The 18,972-nt window shown below is 39.0% G+C and overlaps 1 protein-coding gene across 9 annotated transcripts in view; it reads right to left on the bottom strand.

The window, feature by feature from the left end:
- Positions 1-18,972, bottom strand: part of arhgef4 (Rho guanine nucleotide exchange factor (GEF) 4) — a 113,086-nt gene that overhangs the window by 5,143 nt on the left and 88,971 nt on the right. For 7 of the 9 annotated variants that reach the window (XM_051133759.1, XM_051133791.1, XM_051133766.1 and 4 more), the window contains 8 exons: positions 14,448-14,593; positions 5,028-5,204; positions 3,376-3,570; positions 3,010-3,189; positions 2,690-2,922; positions 811-940; positions 598-729; positions 228-471 (listed from right to left, as the gene is read on the bottom strand). In XM_051133759.1, the coding sequence (XP_050989716.1) occupies positions 228-471; positions 598-729; positions 811-940; positions 2,690-2,922; positions 3,010-3,189; positions 3,376-3,570; positions 5,028-5,204; positions 14,448-14,593 (1,437 nt within the window). Of the gene's footprint in view, positions 1-227; positions 472-597; positions 730-810; positions 941-2,689; positions 2,923-3,009; positions 3,190-3,375; positions 3,571-5,027; positions 5,205-8,185; positions 8,322-8,363; positions 9,240-14,447; positions 14,594-18,972 lie in introns of those variants that run through there. The other 2 variants (XM_051133817.1, XM_051133826.1) reach the window with 2 other exon arrangements.

Raw genomic sequence — 18,972 nt, 5'->3', positions numbered from 1 at the left:
CGTCTGGTCCCTAGATATGACTGAGGATGTAATTCTAGATGATTATTGTCTTACCATCTGTCAGATGGAAACTGTAAATTCAATCACCACATGATTTCAAGTTGTCATTTACATTCATTTTTGTTGATGGAGAACAAATGATGCAATATGGCTCTGAAAATGGACCATTTAAATACTGTGGACAATAAAATCAGTGCTTTCATTTACACTTTTAAAAGCCTGTTCACCTGTTTCGAGGTCGTGCTGGACCTGTTCCCGTTCGTCCGCGAAGGCTCGCAGCCAGCGCTGCTTCTGCTCGGGTTTCTTGGCACACAGGAGGTGGACCTCCTCTCCTCCAGGAGAACATAATTTCAAGGCATTCTTCACACTGACGTTAAAGTCCTTATCCTTCCCATCCTCTACATCCACCACTTGCATCTGATCCATGTCTAACCGACCCTTGTAGTACAGGATGTCCCTCCGAAGCAGATCCTGTGGTGCCAATCAAGACAGCAGAACAATCATATAAAATAACTACTACTTGGATGGAACTCACATAAAAACCATCTGCCATAAATAATAGTGATTTTGCTCTCACTGGCATGACAAGCAACTGACCTTTTTACAGAAAACCAGTTGGTGGTCAAAGAGAAAGAACATTCGCTGCTGGCCTTTGGCCTGTGGCTGGGAGATCTTGGTCAGGTCTCCTGAGAAAATCAGATCAGAGCTTCTGCTCAAGATGTCTTCACCCTAATGGAAGGGAAAAAAAGTCTGTGAGAATCTAGAGCGAATCAGTGAGTGAAGACTTTCCAAGATGCTTGTGTAATTTACCTCCCAGTCCTCTATGGAGCTTTGCCAATGAGCAATTTTGTCAATATTCTCCAGACGCCTCTTTCTCTCGTTGATCAGTCTGGCCACATTCTTCATTGCATTTAAGGCAGCTTCCACATCCTTATAATCTCTGAAAAGCAAAATATGTGATTTGAAATGCCAGTTAGCAAAATGTGAATCAAATAATCCAAAACACTGATTTTTTTCATCATTCATTAGGGCTAATAAATAATATACAGTTGAGGTCAAAAGTTTACATACACCTTGCAAAATCTGCAAAATGTTCATTATTTTACCAAAATAAGAGGGATCATACAAAATGCATGTTATTTATTTAGTACTGACCTGAACCTGAATTTTACATTAAAGACATTTACATATAGTCCACATATAGTAAATTGAATTTATAAAAATGACCCTGTTCAAAAGTTTACATACCCTGGTGAAAAAAACAGCATATGCTGGTAGGTATGTTTTGATGCTGGGATGCTGGTTAGGTAGGTTTTGATGCTGGTTTATGCTGGTCCTTTGCATGACCAGCAAAAACCAGCAAAGGACCAGCTTAAACCAGCATCAAAACCTACCTAACCAGCATTCCAGCATCAAAACATACCTACCAGCATATGCTGGTTTTTTCACCAGGGTACACTTGATTCTGAATGATCCACAGCTGTTGTTTTTTTGTTTGTTTAGTTTCTTTTTTTAGTGATAGTTGTTCATGAGTGCCTTGTTTGTCCTGAACAGTTAAACTGCCCTCTGTTCTTTAGAAAAATCCTTCAGGGATTCATATGCAACTATTACAGAAGAATCAAATGCTCGATGCTCCAGAAGAAAACACGATTCATTAAGGGTGCTTTCACACTTGGTTCGCTTGCCTGGTCCGAACACAAGTTCGACTGCTCTCTGGATGTGCACCAAAAGTGCTAGTGTGAAAGCACCCTAAGAGCCAGGGGGTGAAAACATTTTGAATTTGAAGATCAGGGTAAATTTCACTTATTTTGTCTTCTGGGAAACAGGTAAGTATCATCTGTAGCTTCTGAACAGCAGTACTAAAGGCAAAATAAGAAAAATTTACCTGTTCAAAAGTTTACACCCCTGGCTCTTAATGCATCGTTTTTCCTTCTGGAGCATCAGTGACCATTTGAACCTTCTGTAACAGTTGCATATAAGTCCCTCGGTTGTAATTAGTGTGAAAAGAAGGACCTCAAAATCATACAGTCATTGTTGGAAAGGGTTCAAACACACAAAAATGCTGAAAAAACAAAGAATTTGTGGGACAAAGTGTATGTAAACTTTTGAATGGGGTCAAATTTTTATAAATTCAACTATTATTTTGTCTTGTGAACTATATGTAAACATCTTTTATGTGAAATATCTTATTCAGGTCAGAACTAAAGAAAAAATAACATGCATTTTGTATGATCTCACTTATTTTGGTAAAATAATTAACATTTTGCAGATTCTGCAAGGTGTATGTAAACTTTTGACCTCAACTGTATCTTTTTCCTTTGAATTATTGCATTGCAAAGTCATTATTCATTATTATTCATAAAGTCATTATGTTTTCTTTGCGCACACAAAGTATTCTCGTAGCTTTATAACATTGTGGTTGAACCACTGATGTCACATGAACTATTGTTGCGTTAAAATATGGACTATTTTAATCAGATTTCATCAAAAAAATATCTTAATTTGTGTTCTGAAGATGAATGAAGGTCTTACAAGTTTGAAACAACATGAGGGTGAGTAATCAATGACATTTTAATTTTTGGGTGAACTATGCCTTTAACAAAAAAAATCTAGATATAATTTATATCTTATAGCTAGCTTGAAAGTGTAGTAAATGTGTAACAGTAGGCACAACTGTAAACCTCATTACCTGTGCTGTGGGTTGGTGTACTTCAGCAGTTCAGCCAGCTGCAGAGGATACTTGCAGATCTTCTGAACAGGAGTAAGCAAGAATCCATCCAACGAAATGTCAATCATCTTCTGGAGCAGGCGACAGGCCTCAAAGAAGAACACGTACTTCTTGATCTTCATCAGTTTGGAAAGCTGCACGCAGGCATTGGGGTGGTTGTTGCAATACTCAGAGTAGATCTGAAAGTTTGTTTGCTGGATGGAAAAAGTGAAGAGAACAGAATAAAAATCTAAACCTAAAACCTGCATCCTTCATCACCGCCTACACTGAAGCCAGCTTACATGCTCTAAGAAGCAGGAGCCGATCTCGCTGAGGTGAGGATGGTCTTTGTTGAATTTCTTCTCCAAGGCTTTGAGGAACTTCTTCTGGAAGCGGTAGAGCTCATCGATGTTCCCGAAGATAGTGCGCAGTTGCTCCTCGGTAAACATGTCTGTCCTCTTCCGACACTGTTTTATATAGCCCTGGGAGCCAAATGGAGTATGTCAAAGGTATAATGCTTATCATGGAGCATCTTTACTCATTATTCTGATGTGAATCAAGTCATTCTCTCAAATGTAAATAGAAGACTAGTGACTCTATAGACACTATGTAACAAGATCCACATACTGAAGTAGAACCGATCGATCGGAGCCATGTGGTAAACTGACCTCACAGATGTCCTTCAGGTGTTTGATGTAATCCCTCTCTGTGCTCATGATCTCATTGATGACGTTGGCTCTCATCTGCTCCTTGCAGGGCAGACCAGGCCCTAAGGGGCCCCCCATGCTGGCCCCACCCCCCTCCGAGGCCCCGTCCAGATGGGCTAAGTATTCCTCCATGGGCTCATCTTGGTTCACCCGTAACTACCAATAACAAATAGATCAATGTTGAATTATGATGCAATACCTGGCATTTTCTGGTGACTATGGGCCAGATTTACTAACAACTTGTACCAGCGCAACCATCTTTTGGCGTTAAAAAACTACTGTCAGCATTTACTAAAGACATGCAGTGAAAAATTAACAATGAAAAGGTGCTGACTGTTATTTTTGCATCTTACCTTAATGCATATGCATTTATGAGAAATGAGAAATCAAATTTGCCTTGATCATTTGGCATATAAGAGGTCTTTGTACCATTAAAACATCCTCAAAGTTTCATAGCTTAATGGCATTCAGTTGCTTCACATCTGACACGCTGAATGCGAGTGTCGCGTCATGTCAAAATCAAATAGAAATTACAATCACTGCCGCGATCTTGTCTACACTGGATACACTATACAGATGCACATTCACTTTCTAACAGCCCATGCGCTTTAGTCTGTCGTCAATATGACAAATGTCCAGAAAGAATGTTCACTTTGGCTTGGTTTAACAGCTCGTTTGTGTCTTTCTACAGATATCAGAAGAATCCCAGCATGAGGAACAAGTGGATATTTTATTTTTAATGGCATCATGGATCATGCCTGAGGATTGTTGAAACTTCAGAGCATGTTGTTTTGTAAACGAGGCACTGTGTCATAAAGAGTTCACAAAGAAACATTTGTTGAAAGATGAAGCGGTACTAGATCTGACTGCAGCTGCATCACAAACGGTAAGTAAATGGTTTCATAATGCTTAGTTGAAATGACTGTTTTTTTCATCATGTTGTCAAAACTCTCACATGCAATAGTGAGGGGGTGTGACACTGTTTCATATGCAATGATGTTAGCCAATCATAATAGTGGCCAATTCCTGATAAGCCTTAAAGGACCCACCCATTAAAACAGGCTGTTTTAGACAAATGCTCAGAAAGAGAGTTGAATATAATCATTTGTTTTTTTGTGCAAAAAACTTTCTTAACATAATAAGTAAACCTCATGGAATATATTTAAAAATCCATGTCATGACCCTTTAAATCAATCATGCAATGTGATTTAGTAGTCAATTTACAGGTATTTGCCCCATTATTTAATGTCCAATAAAAGCGTCCTAACCCATTTTGCACTTGACATAACTGCAATACTCGCCAATTTGCACTGCTCTTGGTAGAACGTGTCATTATGGAAATGATCTGACTACATCTGTGTTCTTTAATTTCCACATTGTCATCAGATCACCCGCAGAACTTTCCACTCCCAATGGTGCTCTTGTGGGATTGTGGTCTTTGGCACATAAATCAGGTCCTAAATGTTCACTGTGCAGTGGCTTTTACCAATGTACTCGGCAAAAAGGACACTTGTGCACTGATGACCTCTCACTGTAGCCTAATGTAATTGTGATGACATAATGTGACAGTAATCAAATTTTTAGTTGTGAGCGGGAAGTCTGTTCTCCTTTACCCGAACGAAGCTGGCGGGGAACCAGCCCTCGCTGTCCAGCACCCGGCCCCACCACCACTCCTTGTTTGTGGCGTCCACTACTTCGATGACGTCTCCAGCTTTGAAGCCCAGCTCCTGGTCGTCCATGGTGACGTGGTCCCATAGAGCCTCCGCGCACACGCTGCCATCACTGATCAGCTATTGAGACACAAGATAAAGGCAAAACAGAATGACAAAAAACTCTCCGTATAAAGTAACTGACCGTATTAGAGCAGGAACTACTTCAACATAAGTATGATAGCAAATATGTATGCAAATGAAAGTAAGAAGCCTTTAATCAGTTTCATTGCATAATTGTATATGTGACTAGTATATGGAAATTCTCAAACTTGATTGTTCTTGCTGTTTAATACACCATGTACAGTACAACAACATGCAGTTTACATTACATTTTAATATTTGCAATTTATTTCGCAGGTGTTATAAAAAAAACATACAACACTTTTGTGAGGATTTTAATGCACTTCTTAAGTTTTGCATGACATTCGCAATAGATTCTCTAAGTTAATCTTTAGTAGCAAAACCCTTTAAATCAGTTTAAACTCTGTCAATGTATCAATTCAAAACGAAACTGTTTGTTTGCACAATAATCACTCAGCAATGCTTATAGTTAAATCTAGTTAAATTTGGACAATTATTATTTCTTACATTTGTGCAAATAAATGGAAATAATTATTTCTTGATATAGTGTGTGTTGGTTTTCTTCAAATTATTGCTTTAAGTTCACCTACATTAAATGTTTTGCATTTGTTAATGCATGATAAATGACCCTGGACCACAAAACCATCATAAGTAGTCATAAGTAGCATGGGTATATTTGTAGCAATAGCCAAAAATACATTGTCTGGGTGAAAATTGTCAATTTTTCTTTTATGCCCAAAATCATTAGGATATTAGGTAAAGATCATGTTCCATGAAGATATTTTGTAAATTTCCTACCGTAAATATATCAAAACTTAATTTTTGATTAGTAATATGTATTGCTAAGAACTTAATTTGGACAACTTTAAAGGTGATTTTCTTAATATTTAGATTTTTTTGCACCCTCAGATTCCAGATTTTCAAATAGTTGTATCTCGGCCAAATATTGTCCTATCCTAACAAACCATACATACATCTTATTTGTTCAGCTTCAGATGATGCAAAAATCTCATTTTTTTTTAAAAAATTGACCCTTATGGCTGGTTTTGTGGTCCAGGGTCACAAATAAAAACAATGTGATAGATTGAAGTTTTTGGCTTGGTTTTCAATTATACTATATTGCTGAATGGCTATAATAACTATATATATTATTATTCATTATATCCCTAGGGGAAAAATGTGTGTGTGTGTGTGTGTGTGTGTGTGTGTTGGGAAGGCTACTTGTAATAGGTTACAGATTACAAGTTACCTTATTTAAATGTAATAAGTAGTGTAACCATTTAGTTATTAATTTATTAATGTAATTTGCTTACTTTTTGATTACTTTTTGATACTTTTCTAAATTTCTAATGAATGTTTTCAACTGTTAATCATTTTTAAACATTTAAACCAGGTAGGGTTAACCTTACAGTAGTACTCAACACTGATTACTGTCAGACTTTCAAAATCCTTCATTACTTGAATTAGGATTATAAAAATAAAAATTTAAAGCACGGCCACCACAAAATCAGATTTCAGAACCTCTTTTTACTCTGAGATTGTTCTAAGGTTAACAAGTTAATCAAAACAAGTTAATCTTTTAAAAAATAAAGCCTATACATAAACCCAAACAGAAAATAAAACAGTTATCGAATAAGCATATGTCCTATTCTGTGTCCTAAACTCCGGAAACATTTGTGTCATATTTTAGAGTAGTCAAAGCAATCTGGGAAATAAATCAATTAAATCTCTATGTGTGTGTGTGCGTGTGTATGAAAGTATTCAAAATATGTAACCCCCTCTGAAATCATTAGCATTTTAATAAGTAACTGTAATTTAAGTACACAGTTTTTTCTCAGTAACTGTAACAGATTACAGTTATATTTATTTTGTAATTAAATGATGTAACTGACACTGTATGTATGTATGTATGTATGTGTGTGTATACACTGTGTTACAACACGAAGCATTTAATTTCACTGTCTGTTTTAGTATCTCAATGGCATAGGGTGTTATCATGCAATGATATACAACCCCATCATTCTGTGCACTTAACCAAAACCAAAGTGCAATGTATCACTGGAGGAAGAATTACCAAATTAAGCCTTTTCAGTCTGCAGTCTGCTTTTTCCCTGAGTGGTCATTTTAAGTTTCTGCTTTTTGCTTACAGGGAAAGGATTTGGCAAAGGAAACAAAAAGCGGGGTAATATATTGCCACACTATTCAGCTTGGCTACAGAGAAAATGAAGTGAAATCCTGGCAAGCTTAACAGCCTCCATCAAACCATCTTTGCTGTACAGCTAAACTGGATCTATCGATGCTGATGTAATAATCACACTCTGTTCTCCGTCCATACTTTGTGTGAGATGGACTCGAAGGCTGAATATACACCCCCTGAATCCAGAGCCCAGCATTCTCATCACCACAGCTGTGCCTATGTACCCTGTTGCCTAGCGACACACCCACATACTTTCCCATGTGCCTCCTCTTCACGGCCTGTGAGTTACAGCTTCTTGGTTCACTCAAAAACGCTATCAGAAACAGCCCTGGCACATATTGTAGAAACATACAATGAAAACTAATGAAATTCATAAATGAGCAAGGTTTTTAAAACTAGCCTGAATGTTCTAAGTAACCACTTTTGCCGAGCCAAACCTTTCAAGTTCATTGGTTGATTTTGAAGTTGTTTCCTTCTGGATATTTATTCCTCAGCAGGCAGCCATGCTGCACTACTAAACTATAACCCCACTACAACCGTATCCAGCTCACCAGTGTGACCTCTTTTTTTCCGCAGACTCCTGCTCACCAGCGAAAGGACTGTGCAGATCCCTCTGGGACAGAGTGTGGTGTAAAAGAAAGCCACACATAGGCCAACAACACAAAGGAGCTATCATAACGTTTCAAAATCAAAGCATATGGATTTACAAGCTGACAGATATGCAACAAAACAAGCACTGTCATTCAAAGGCTCCCACACGTAAACACCCAAACATACTCACAGAAACAGACAAAACGTCTGAAGATGCCCACAGATGACTTGAAATCAAAGCCTGACCCCTGTAAGCCACTCAAGAGTGTTTACGGTTTGGTGAATAATTAACACAGTGCCGTCTCAGCATATTACTTCTGGCTGAACACCGCCTGCCTCGCACACACAGTCACACCCATTCCGGTTACCTGCACTGTGATGTCTGCATCCTGAAAACCCATCCACGAGTGAGCGAGAGGGACCAACTTTCCCTCCTCCTCCTCCTCCTCCTCCTCCTCGTCTTCCTCTCCACCCCTCCCCTCACTCTTTCTCTTCACTGCGGCTGCGCCCTACTGGAAGGCCAGCAGGAACATCAGCACTACGTTGATGATGACCAGCAACATCATGATGATGAACACCACCACCTTCTGGGCCTCCGGGCTGAGGTTGCACCGCAACAGGAAGTGAGCCAGGCCCTGCCGAGACGCCGTTCGCTGGCCTCCGCGAGCCATGGCGCCGGAAACCCCCTCGCCTAGAGGTCTGTGCGTGAACGCTCGACGGCACACGGTTTGCCGACCGGATGCGCTCTGTGTTCTCGGCGAAACGTGAGGGGGAGGGGGAAGAGCCTCCACGTCCACAGTTACCTGCTCACTTCCTTTCCGTTCCTTTCTCGTTCTTTCTCTCTTTCTCTCGCGCGTGCAGTCTTCCTCCTCCTCGTCCCTCACTCCCCTCGATTCTTTCCCCGCACACTGCTGATGTCAGGAGCAGGGGTGGATGTGTCTCTCCGCCTCCATGTATTCTTCGTCTTCGATGCTTTTCTGTGTCTATTTTTCTCCTTCTGTGCTCCCTTTCGCTGCCTCCCCCTCGTTCTCGTCCCTCGTCCTCCTGCTCTGCTTAAACACACATCCGTGCTAATTCCGTTGGATCTGATTAACACACTTGATGTTCTGTCTCTTTTCACCGTCTCTTTTGCAAAACGCAAAGCTGAGAGGCTGAAATGGTTGCTGCATCTGTGCTTAGCGGCTCTAGCAAAAACCATCCATCCATCTCCCTGAATTGACTTCTGTTTTTGCTCCTGTTTTTTTTCCTCTTATCCTTCCCAGCCAATCGGCTGGCGGTGCTGTGAAGCGTATCCAGGATACCAGAGTAGCGGAGGCCGGCCTTAGCGGCAGCAGGAGGGAGGCGGCGGTGGGGGGAGGGATGCGAGAGAATGCAGCATAATACATCCTTTCTATCCTGGCGCTTCACCATTGGCCGAGCCGGCCGCCCGTCAGCAGCACTTCCCGTGTAAAAGCGAGCACGTCCCCGCTCGTCTTCTCGGTGACGGTAATGCTGCTGGAGATATTAATTAAAGACTGCATGAGGTGCCAAACACCTCTTGAGCTTTCATTTCCTGACCCGGGCTGGTGTCAGCGAGGTAGGATTAACGCAGTCATCCTCACTCGTCTCGTTCCCGTGCATCAATTTGTGCACTGCTAATGGGATTAGTGAAGGCCTCTGATTCCACTAACCTGCTGTTGTCTCTCTCGCTCTCTCGGTCGCAGAGCCCCATCCCCACTGTCACAGTGTCACACAGCACGATACTTCCTTTTAAATCAGCAGCTGTGCCTTTTTGACATGCACACACACACACACAAGCAAAACAATCACTCTCTCCAACACCGAAACAAGCTGTTCTCCCCATAACCCAAATAGCACTGCAATTAAAGCTGTAAGCAGCACTGAAAGGGCCCTCTCACCCGGGCTTACGCCACCCGGAGGCTTTAGGAAAACAGCGAATGGTGAGCAATATGCATTTAAAGTGGTAAATATAGGAGGAATATGTCAAAGTCATTTATATGTGCCTAACTTCCTGCTGCCAGCTGGTGGCGCTATGACTATAACTGAATATTGGCATGTAGATATCTTCAAGACAGGACTTTGATGAAACATATGAAGTTTGGTGCAGATTGAACATGGTATGTTTAAGTTTGTGTAAAAAATTACATATCCTGTTGCCCACAGGTGGCACTATGATTATAACTGAATATTGGCCTTTTACATGTCTTCAGGCCAGGACTCTTACCAAACATGTGAAGTCTAGTGCAGATTGGACATTGTCCCTGTCCTAAACGGAACACTGCATGTGCACTTGTGGTCTTACGGATTTACAATGGCCGCCGTGTGCGCGTGTTTGTTAAGTCCATGAGACTGTCCCATTAGTTGAGGTGTCCCATTCGTCATTTTAGCGCTCAGGGCCGTTATGCGCCCTTAATACGCACTTCTGCCGAGCCCGCACTGGTTCGAGCTCCACAGCAGACTTCTACCCGACAATCAAAGCACCATTATGTCACAAAAGTGCGGACTCAAAGAAAGACTGCGAGGGTTTAGGGTGCCATTTGGGACAGGGCTATTGCATGTTTAAGTTAGTATAAAACAAATCATTTCCTTTCATTTCCCATCATTTCATTATTACAGAATTCTAACTGTATTTTGGCCTTTAGATGTGTTCAAACTTTGTCAGGTCGCAGACACAGCCTTCACAATTAAACAATGCAAAGACTTTTACATTAACCTGATCAAATATAATGTTGATGTCATTAAAGGGGTCATCGGATGCCCATTTTCCACAAGTTGATATATGATATGATATTAATGAAAAGTCTATAATATACTTTGGTTAAAAATTCTCAATGGTTGTCTAAAACAACACCCTTTTTACCTTGCCAAAATCAGCTTTGCAAAAATCATCTCATTCTGGTCGAGGCTGCTTTAAATGCAAATGAGCTCTGCTCGCCCTGCCCCTCTCTTCTCTCTGTGGAGAGATGAGCCTGTTTACTTTAGCCGCATTTAGCCACTAAACTTGCTAACTAGAACATTATTAGGAAAGGCGATCACAAATATTTATAAAAAAACCCTTATACTCACTTCTGCTGTAAGTGAAACTGGATCATGAATGATTTGTGCGAACATAGACACATTTATGTAGATCGGGAGGTGCATTCCCTTCACAAACAAACTTAATCCACTGATTCTTCAGCGGCTCAAATGTCAGGAGTAAATGACGACCACTACGTTCATTATTACATCCAGCAACACAACATCTCAATCGCTCAATCGGAGATATTCTTGTTTAACTTACATCCCTGCTCTGGCAACGAAACAAAGTGGGCGGACTGTTACAGCTGATCTGAGGTAAAACGCTCATGTCAATCAACTATCGTGGGAGCAGCCTCTGTTGGTGTGACGCCACAACGACAGGCATCTGAGAATGGCTTGATTTGAAAAAGGGAATATTATGATTACAGATTAATTAAAAACCACTGCATGGATTTGTATCATTATAGGGTAGATTTGTACATACAGTGCCAACACACATTAATGTTCAAACAACATGTAAAAGTGAACTTAGCATCCGATGACCCCTTTAAACCTCTAGGAGGAGTTTGTTACAGCATAAAACATGCCACTTCCTGTTGCCAGCAGGTGGCGCTGTAACAATGACTGATTATGGGCATGGGCATGGGCATGTGTTTAGGACAGGACTCTTATCAAACATATGAAGTTTGGGGCAGATCGGACATTGTATGCCCGAATTATAACAACTTCCTGTTTCATGGTTAAACATCAAAGTTTGTCAGGCCACCACGGACACGCCCTTTAATGAAAACTCAAGATCTTTACAATTTAGCGTCACAAACGGATTTAGATTCCACTGACCAAATATGGTGTTGATCTGTTTAAATCTCTAGGAGGAATTTGTTTAAATACAATGCCTGAAAATGGCAAAAATGCACAAAACTTGCAGACAAAATTCAAAATAACAGACTTCCTGTTGGGATTCAGACTTCATACCAGGGGGCTTTTTTGTAGGTATGGATGTGTTACAATTGTCTACCGAATTTCGTACATGTATGTGAAACATAACTCGAGGGGCACTTAGTTGAAATTTTATAGGTGGCGCTATCAAGCCATTTTGACACACCCACTTCTGAAACCCATATTATATGTAAATCTTCACCACTTCTGGTGCACATACAAAGTTTCATGAGTTTTTGAGCATGTTTAGGCCTTCAAAAATGCGATTCATTTTGGAGAATAAGTAGAAGGAGAAACTGGGCAATTCCAGTAGGTGTTCACACAATCGGTGTTCGGGCCCCAAGTGTTGTAATCGGGTCTCCAGTGCATCTACCAACCAAGCAAATGTGAAAAAGGACAACTCAGTAACTTTTTGGTAAGCCTTTCTCTGCAAGCATGTGAAAAAACGAGTTGCTCAGATTTCGCTCTTCCTATGATGTAGATAATTATTATAATTATTATAATTATATTATTATTATAATATTACCACCCCTTAATCTGCACATTTCCAACCACGGTCCAACCATTTTGTTTTCGCAAGTGACAAAGGTGTACCAAATCTAATGCCATGGTTAAAGTTTGAGCAAAGCATGCTAACTGCTCTGTCTTTGGCTGCACAGACGAGCACAGAACACTGTTTAGAGTCCCAGCCTCGAAGGAGACAAGAGAGCAGTGGATTTATTGATTTATTTACTGTATATTACGCTGTTGCCACACACATCTTACATAAATATCTGATTTCTTTCCCAGCTGTTTAGCTTAACAGACATAACCAACTTTTTTTGTAACTCGCTTGGTTTTAACAAACTTGTGTGTATTTGACCGTTTAAGTGCAATAAGACATGAAAGAGAAGTCAATAGTCAAATAGTTTAATTTACTAGTTATTACTCACATGCCATGTGACAGCTGTTTTCTGTGCGCATGCTTCGGATGTGTTCACTCAGAAAACCGTGTATCAGAAGGTTAAACTAATATGACTTTAAAACGCATGATTTCAGCGCGATAGACATGATAAACAAAACCAAACAGATGTTTTTTGCCAGAGTATCACAAGCTGTAACGGCACAGTCCTGTTCAGACTGACAACAGTGTGTTTTTAATTCCACTCAAAATAGGCATTTTTAAAATAATTTAACAAATGATCTTTGGGGTATTTTGAGCTGAAACTTCACAGACACATTCTAGGGACACCTGAGACTTGTAAAAAGGAGCATAATAGGTCTCCATTAAAAGTTAGTAAGGTAGTTGTTAAGTTTAGGTACTGGTTTAAAGATTATGGTCATGCAGAATATGTGCTTTATAAGTACTAACATACAGCCGATAAGCTAGTAATATGCATGCTAATAAGCAACTAGTTAATAGTGAGAATTGGTCCCTAGACTAAAGTGTTAACAATATTTAGAATTTAAAAAATACAAAAAAGAAAATGATATTTTGCAATCTACTAGGCTACTATGGGCTTTGAGGCCCAAATCTCTACTGGTGTTTTCCCCCACAAACTGGTGCTTAATTTGAAGGAAGCTATTATTTCAGTTTGGGAAAACTGGCTAAACACCGACCCTAAAAGCTTGCTGGTTTTGAACCAGGAACTGCTGAGGGGTTATATTCTGGTCCATAAATATGGCTCAGGTCCTTTCTATAATGCAAGCTTACATCTCCCAAATGAAAATGATTGTTATCATGATTCGTGGTACTGTATCATTCACGTCTGTAGCACGAACGGTTACTAGTTGTTTACTAATGTTTACTAGTACAAATGTCTGAGCAATAGTAACAGTGATCCCTGCCTTGGCTCCCTATTAAAACAATGACACTTTCATTTTGCCTGTTTATTATTTACTGGATTGTTTAGCAGGACAGAAGGGCTAAAAACAATAACAACAGCATCAGCACAGGGCTTCTGTGCAGCTCAGTGCACACCAAGCTCCCAGAGGCCCAGCTGTTGATTAGATTTTTCTGCCGTTTCTAACTAAAATGCTGAACGGAGTAACGGAGCAGGGTTTGAAAATGATACCAAACAGTCATAAATCAAACTCCGACACTCTGCATATTCTTTGAAATTCTTTGTAGATAACAGCATCTTCCTACAAGACGGACTGATCTTCAGTCATGCTGAAGCTGATGGGAGAAGTACAGTGGCAGCAGGTCACTCTGCTAGTTTCAGGCCTCAGGAGTGGAGCAGATGGGGAGTAGACTATTAAATAACACTGACTGAATTCCAACAATCAAGACTGCAGCTACATACTAAACTACAGTGGTGCCTTGAAAGCCTGTGTGAAACCAATTATCTTGTAAGGCCAGCTCTGTAAGGCCTTGGTTTTCAAGCACAGACTACCGGCTCTTTAAGTGTTGGAATGAACATGCTTCTATGAATATCTTACCATGGACAGAGAAACAGAAGCACAATCTGTGAACATAAACAAACAGTAACACATAGACAGCCTGCATGTTCTACCTCATTTATGGCCAGCTGCTCTCCTCCTCCTCCTGGGTGTCCAAATCGGTTGGAGGAGCTGCGAAATTCATTGTACAGGTCATCTTCACTCCCCACCTCATCAGCAAGGCCAGGCTTATCCTGCGGTCCATCGGTTATCACCAAGGCTGAAAAATAAAGCACAAAATGTCAGTCCTGCAACATTTGGGGTGTAGCTCAAACGCAGATTCAACTTTGTCTTGTTATAATATTGTTGACAAACTGAAAGTAAACAAAGAGGTTTATACATTCTCAGTTTGGACCAACCAAATGTCTTAAAAAATAACTTTAATGCAGTAGCATTTGACTGGTCATGTGATCTCAAGATGGTGCCTTGTTTGACTATGTGGAATAAAATGGCTTTTTCTACGCCAGGTCGTTTTCAAACTGAGGTCGAAGGACGTACAGGAAGCCACAAGGGGGTGCTAGTCGGCCCAAAATAAAATAAAATAAAATAAAATAATAAAAATAAATAATTTTATTAAATTAAAAATAAATAATTAAAATAAAAAAATAAAAGAATAAACAAAATATAAAATAGAATAAAATATCAAATAAAATAATTTTAAAAATTAAATAAAATTAAATATTTAAATTAAATTAAACTAAATATAAAAAAAATAAATAAAACTAAAATAAAATAAATAAAAATATCAAATAAAATAATACAAAAATTACATTAAATTAAATAAAAAATTAAATTTAAATAACAAATTAATTAAACTAAATAATAAATTAAAAAATTAAATTAAAAATTAAATTAAATAATTAAATAAAAAAAAAACTAATAAAAATAAAATATCAAATAAAATAAAATGTCAACTAAAATAAACACCAAAATAATTTTTAAAATAAAATAAATTGTATTAAATAATTAAAATTAGATTAAATAAACAATGATTAAATTACACATTTAAATTAAATTAAATTAATATACAGAATTTAACATTTACTGTTTCATTCTGCTTTCTAAAAACTGGTTTACCAATTTAACTATACTCTACTTGTGGGTTGGAAAAAGATACACTATCAACTTAACACAAAGTAAATATTTGGCAGATATATTTGTGAAATATATATACAATGACAATATAAATATAAAGCAAATTATTTAAGCAATGCATGTATTTATAATATTACAAATATTAAAAGCATTTAAGGAAAAGGGTCTCCCCTAAGGCTCTCATCATATTTGGGAGTCTTTGTTATGAATAACAATAAAACCCTTTGTTCTAGGACCCTAGTCCAAGATCAAGATTTAGCATGTAACTGACCTCCCAGTCAACAGATGACAAGATTTAAATGTTTACCACAGGAAGCCCGAGGTTACGCAACCATTTCCCTAGCCAGGAAATTTAATGACCTCCACTTGTATGGCCACACTTGATAAGAGGATTAATCCACTAATTAGCAGTTGGAATATTTGATTAGCTGCAGGTTATTAACAGTTGGCTACATACTGAGAGAACGTGACTCATTCCATTAAACAGCCAAACCTGTCACATAGTTTTTTCTATGTAAACACACCCTAGACCAGGGGTGTCAAACTCCGGTCCTGGAGGGCCGCAGCCCTGCAGAGTCTAGATGCAACCCTAATTAAACACACCTCAAATCAAGTCCTTCAGGCTTAATAGAAAACTGTATAGTATGTGTGCTGGAGCAAGGATGGAACAAAACTCTGCAGGGCTGCGGCCCCCCAGGAACTGAGTTTGACACCCCTGGTCTAGACAGACATTTTTTGACGACCAAGTTTGAGTCTCTCACTTTTTGTACTGTTTAAAAAAAAAAAAAAGTGCAACACATTACTAGACCTTGCATTCTTTTTATGCCACTACCAATCACCTCAGATTTTGAAATTTAAAAATACATTCTAAGTGAATGGCCCCTAAGGTGTTCACATAAGCACACACAAACATCTGACCTAGAATCCTTTGTCCCCTTAAAAATGTACCATCCCATTCACATCCAAAAACATGACGTTCAACAAACGTCAAAGGAAAACCAGGAAAGAAGAGCAACAGAAAAAGCCTTATGCATCATGTGGCACGTAATAAAAACAAAGAACTGTTCTGTGCCAGCTTCTGATTTGTATTTTGCTCAGATTTTCTTCAGAAAGTGTCCAAAGCACTTGTCAACAGAACTGAAAACACATTTAGCACCAAAACAAAGCTTTCTTAACAAACTAGCGGTTTTAAGATTGTTAGTAGACACTCAAGGGAACCATAACAACAAGCTTGCAGTTAGCGTTTCTATAACTTTCACTTTTGAGCCAACAGTGTGACCAAAATGCTCCAATAAAACTCTGGTGAAATGTTTATTGGCTCCACAGTGGTGCATTAATGTGCCCTTTCATGCGTTTGCTGTTTAAAACACTAGAAACGCTCTCTGCTGCTATAGCTGGCTGACTTCTCCACAAGCAGGTTTGCTATTATTTATTAGTGTGCAGTAAACCAGTGAGGAAGAGCAGACCTGGCCAAGGATCTCTCTTCCTGTCTCATTCATAATAAATGGATGGGAGAGAATGGACTCGAATTTACACCCCTCGAAAGATCCTTTGTTCTAGTGACGCATGAGAGGACGGTCTGTGAAATTGAGGTAAATGGGAATGCTGCTTTAAATCATGAAATACGTAATTGAGAATGTAATCTGCATTGAAACAGTTGTGAGAGTGGCGTCACGTCAAAATTCAACTGTTGAAACATCTTTGGGGAAAGAAAACAACCTCAAAAACAGCAGATTTACTGTCATTATGAGAAAAGCTGTCTGTACGTGTGAAAATTCATCTGGTAATCCTGTTATGCTCGTCTATGTGGGTTAATTGTGGAGTTTGTGGATTGATTAGGGAGACGGACAAGCGAATCAAATTGTCCGGATTTGTTTATAGGCTGTTAAGTGTGTCCCAAAGCATTGAGCAACGCGATAGCACATGTCAGCAGAGTTCAACGTTTCCAGGGCCGCATGGGCTGATGATATCAAATATAGTTCACTCAGAGCTCGAAGTCAGACGGTCACAGTGGGGTAACCCAAACAATCTTGTCTAGGACAGCCCCCACAACTGCATTCATGTGCTACAGGGAATGTTTTGATTGTATTATAGCCTTCTGATTTTAAACAGGACAGGGTTTGGGTTTGTTTTCAAGCTTTTGGAGGATGTTGTAGCACAGACCTGAAGGAGGTGTCGGATGGAGAGTCAGTGACGAGACTGATTGTACTGCATAAACATGATACTTTCTCAAAATTGATATCAATACTTGACATTTTTTAGAACTTGAAAGCCTTATTTGTATAATGTATTGCATTGCTGGATTGCAGTTAAAGAAATATTCTGGGTTCAGTACGTTAAGATGAATTAACAGCATTTGTGGAATAACATTATTTGCCACAAAATTAATTTTGAATTATCCCTCCTTTTAAAAAAAAAAAAATCTGAGATAAAGTGATGCACATACAATGGACGTAAATGGAGCCCCAATCAATTAAAATACTCCCTATTTTTAAAAATAGTATAGCTACAAGATATAAACACAACCTGGTCTCATGACGAAAACGTACTTGTGGAAACATGCGGAATATGTACCAATAAGTACATATCACTGCAGTTTCCAACAGAAATGTCCACTGAGTGGCGCTAAAATAGTGTTAGTGTTTTTTTTCCCCCCCCCAGAACAGATGAACGTACATATGGTACGTTTTATGTGATGCTGGTTTTAGTCACTGCAGTTCCGACTTGAAATGTCCATTAAGTGGCAGTATAACTCTAATGATCTGTGACATTTTAAAATAACATACCATCTGCACTATACTTAAACTTACTTGATAGTATGAACAAAAGCGAATGTAAAAATGCAATCGCAAGCATGCTGTTTTAGCTCTTTTCATCTTTTATCGTGAGTCATATTTTTCACAGGATTCATACCCAAGTATTCTGCATCCTAATGGTGTGTTCACAGAACACAGATTGAATTATTCACATGAGTAGATTACATACAAAGTCAATGCAAAGACACGAAGAGAGGCGAATTCGTGCTGGGCAACGCGAATGACGTGAAATGCAATATTCGCCTTGATTTAACAAAAATTCTACTAGAGCGGAAAATTTGCATGACACGTTGTCATGCAAGCCAATCAGCAAAGAGCTTATTGACACATCCGGTTGTATCAGAAAATGAAAGAGAGGAATACTGTAGCCCGAAATTTACCATATAGGTATCTGGAGCATAGAAAACAGTTAAAATCTGTTGTAGTGGTAGTTTGTAGTGGTATTTTATTTGCATGGCTACAGAGATGCTGCTATCAATAAAAAATAATGTATATAAGTGTATATACTGTAGTAAAATGTAACACACATAATAAAGGAGTAGTTCACTTCAAGAACAAAAATGTACAAATAAAGTAATCACCCTGATGTCATCCAAGATCTTTCTTCAGTCGTAAAGAAATTATGTTTTTTGAGGAAAACGTTTCAGGAATGTTCTCCATATAGTGGACTTTTATGGTGCCCGCGAGT

Source organism: Labeo rohita, chromosome 2 (genome assembly GCF_022985175.1).
Source record: "Labeo rohita strain BAU-BD-2019 chromosome 2, IGBB_LRoh.1.0, whole genome shotgun sequence".
In the NCBI taxonomy this organism is placed as follows: Eukaryota; Metazoa; Chordata; class Actinopteri; order Cypriniformes; family Cyprinidae; genus Labeo; species Labeo rohita.
The sequence above is the reverse complement of the archived record's forward strand: the minus strand, read 5'-3'. Positions and strand labels throughout refer to the sequence as shown.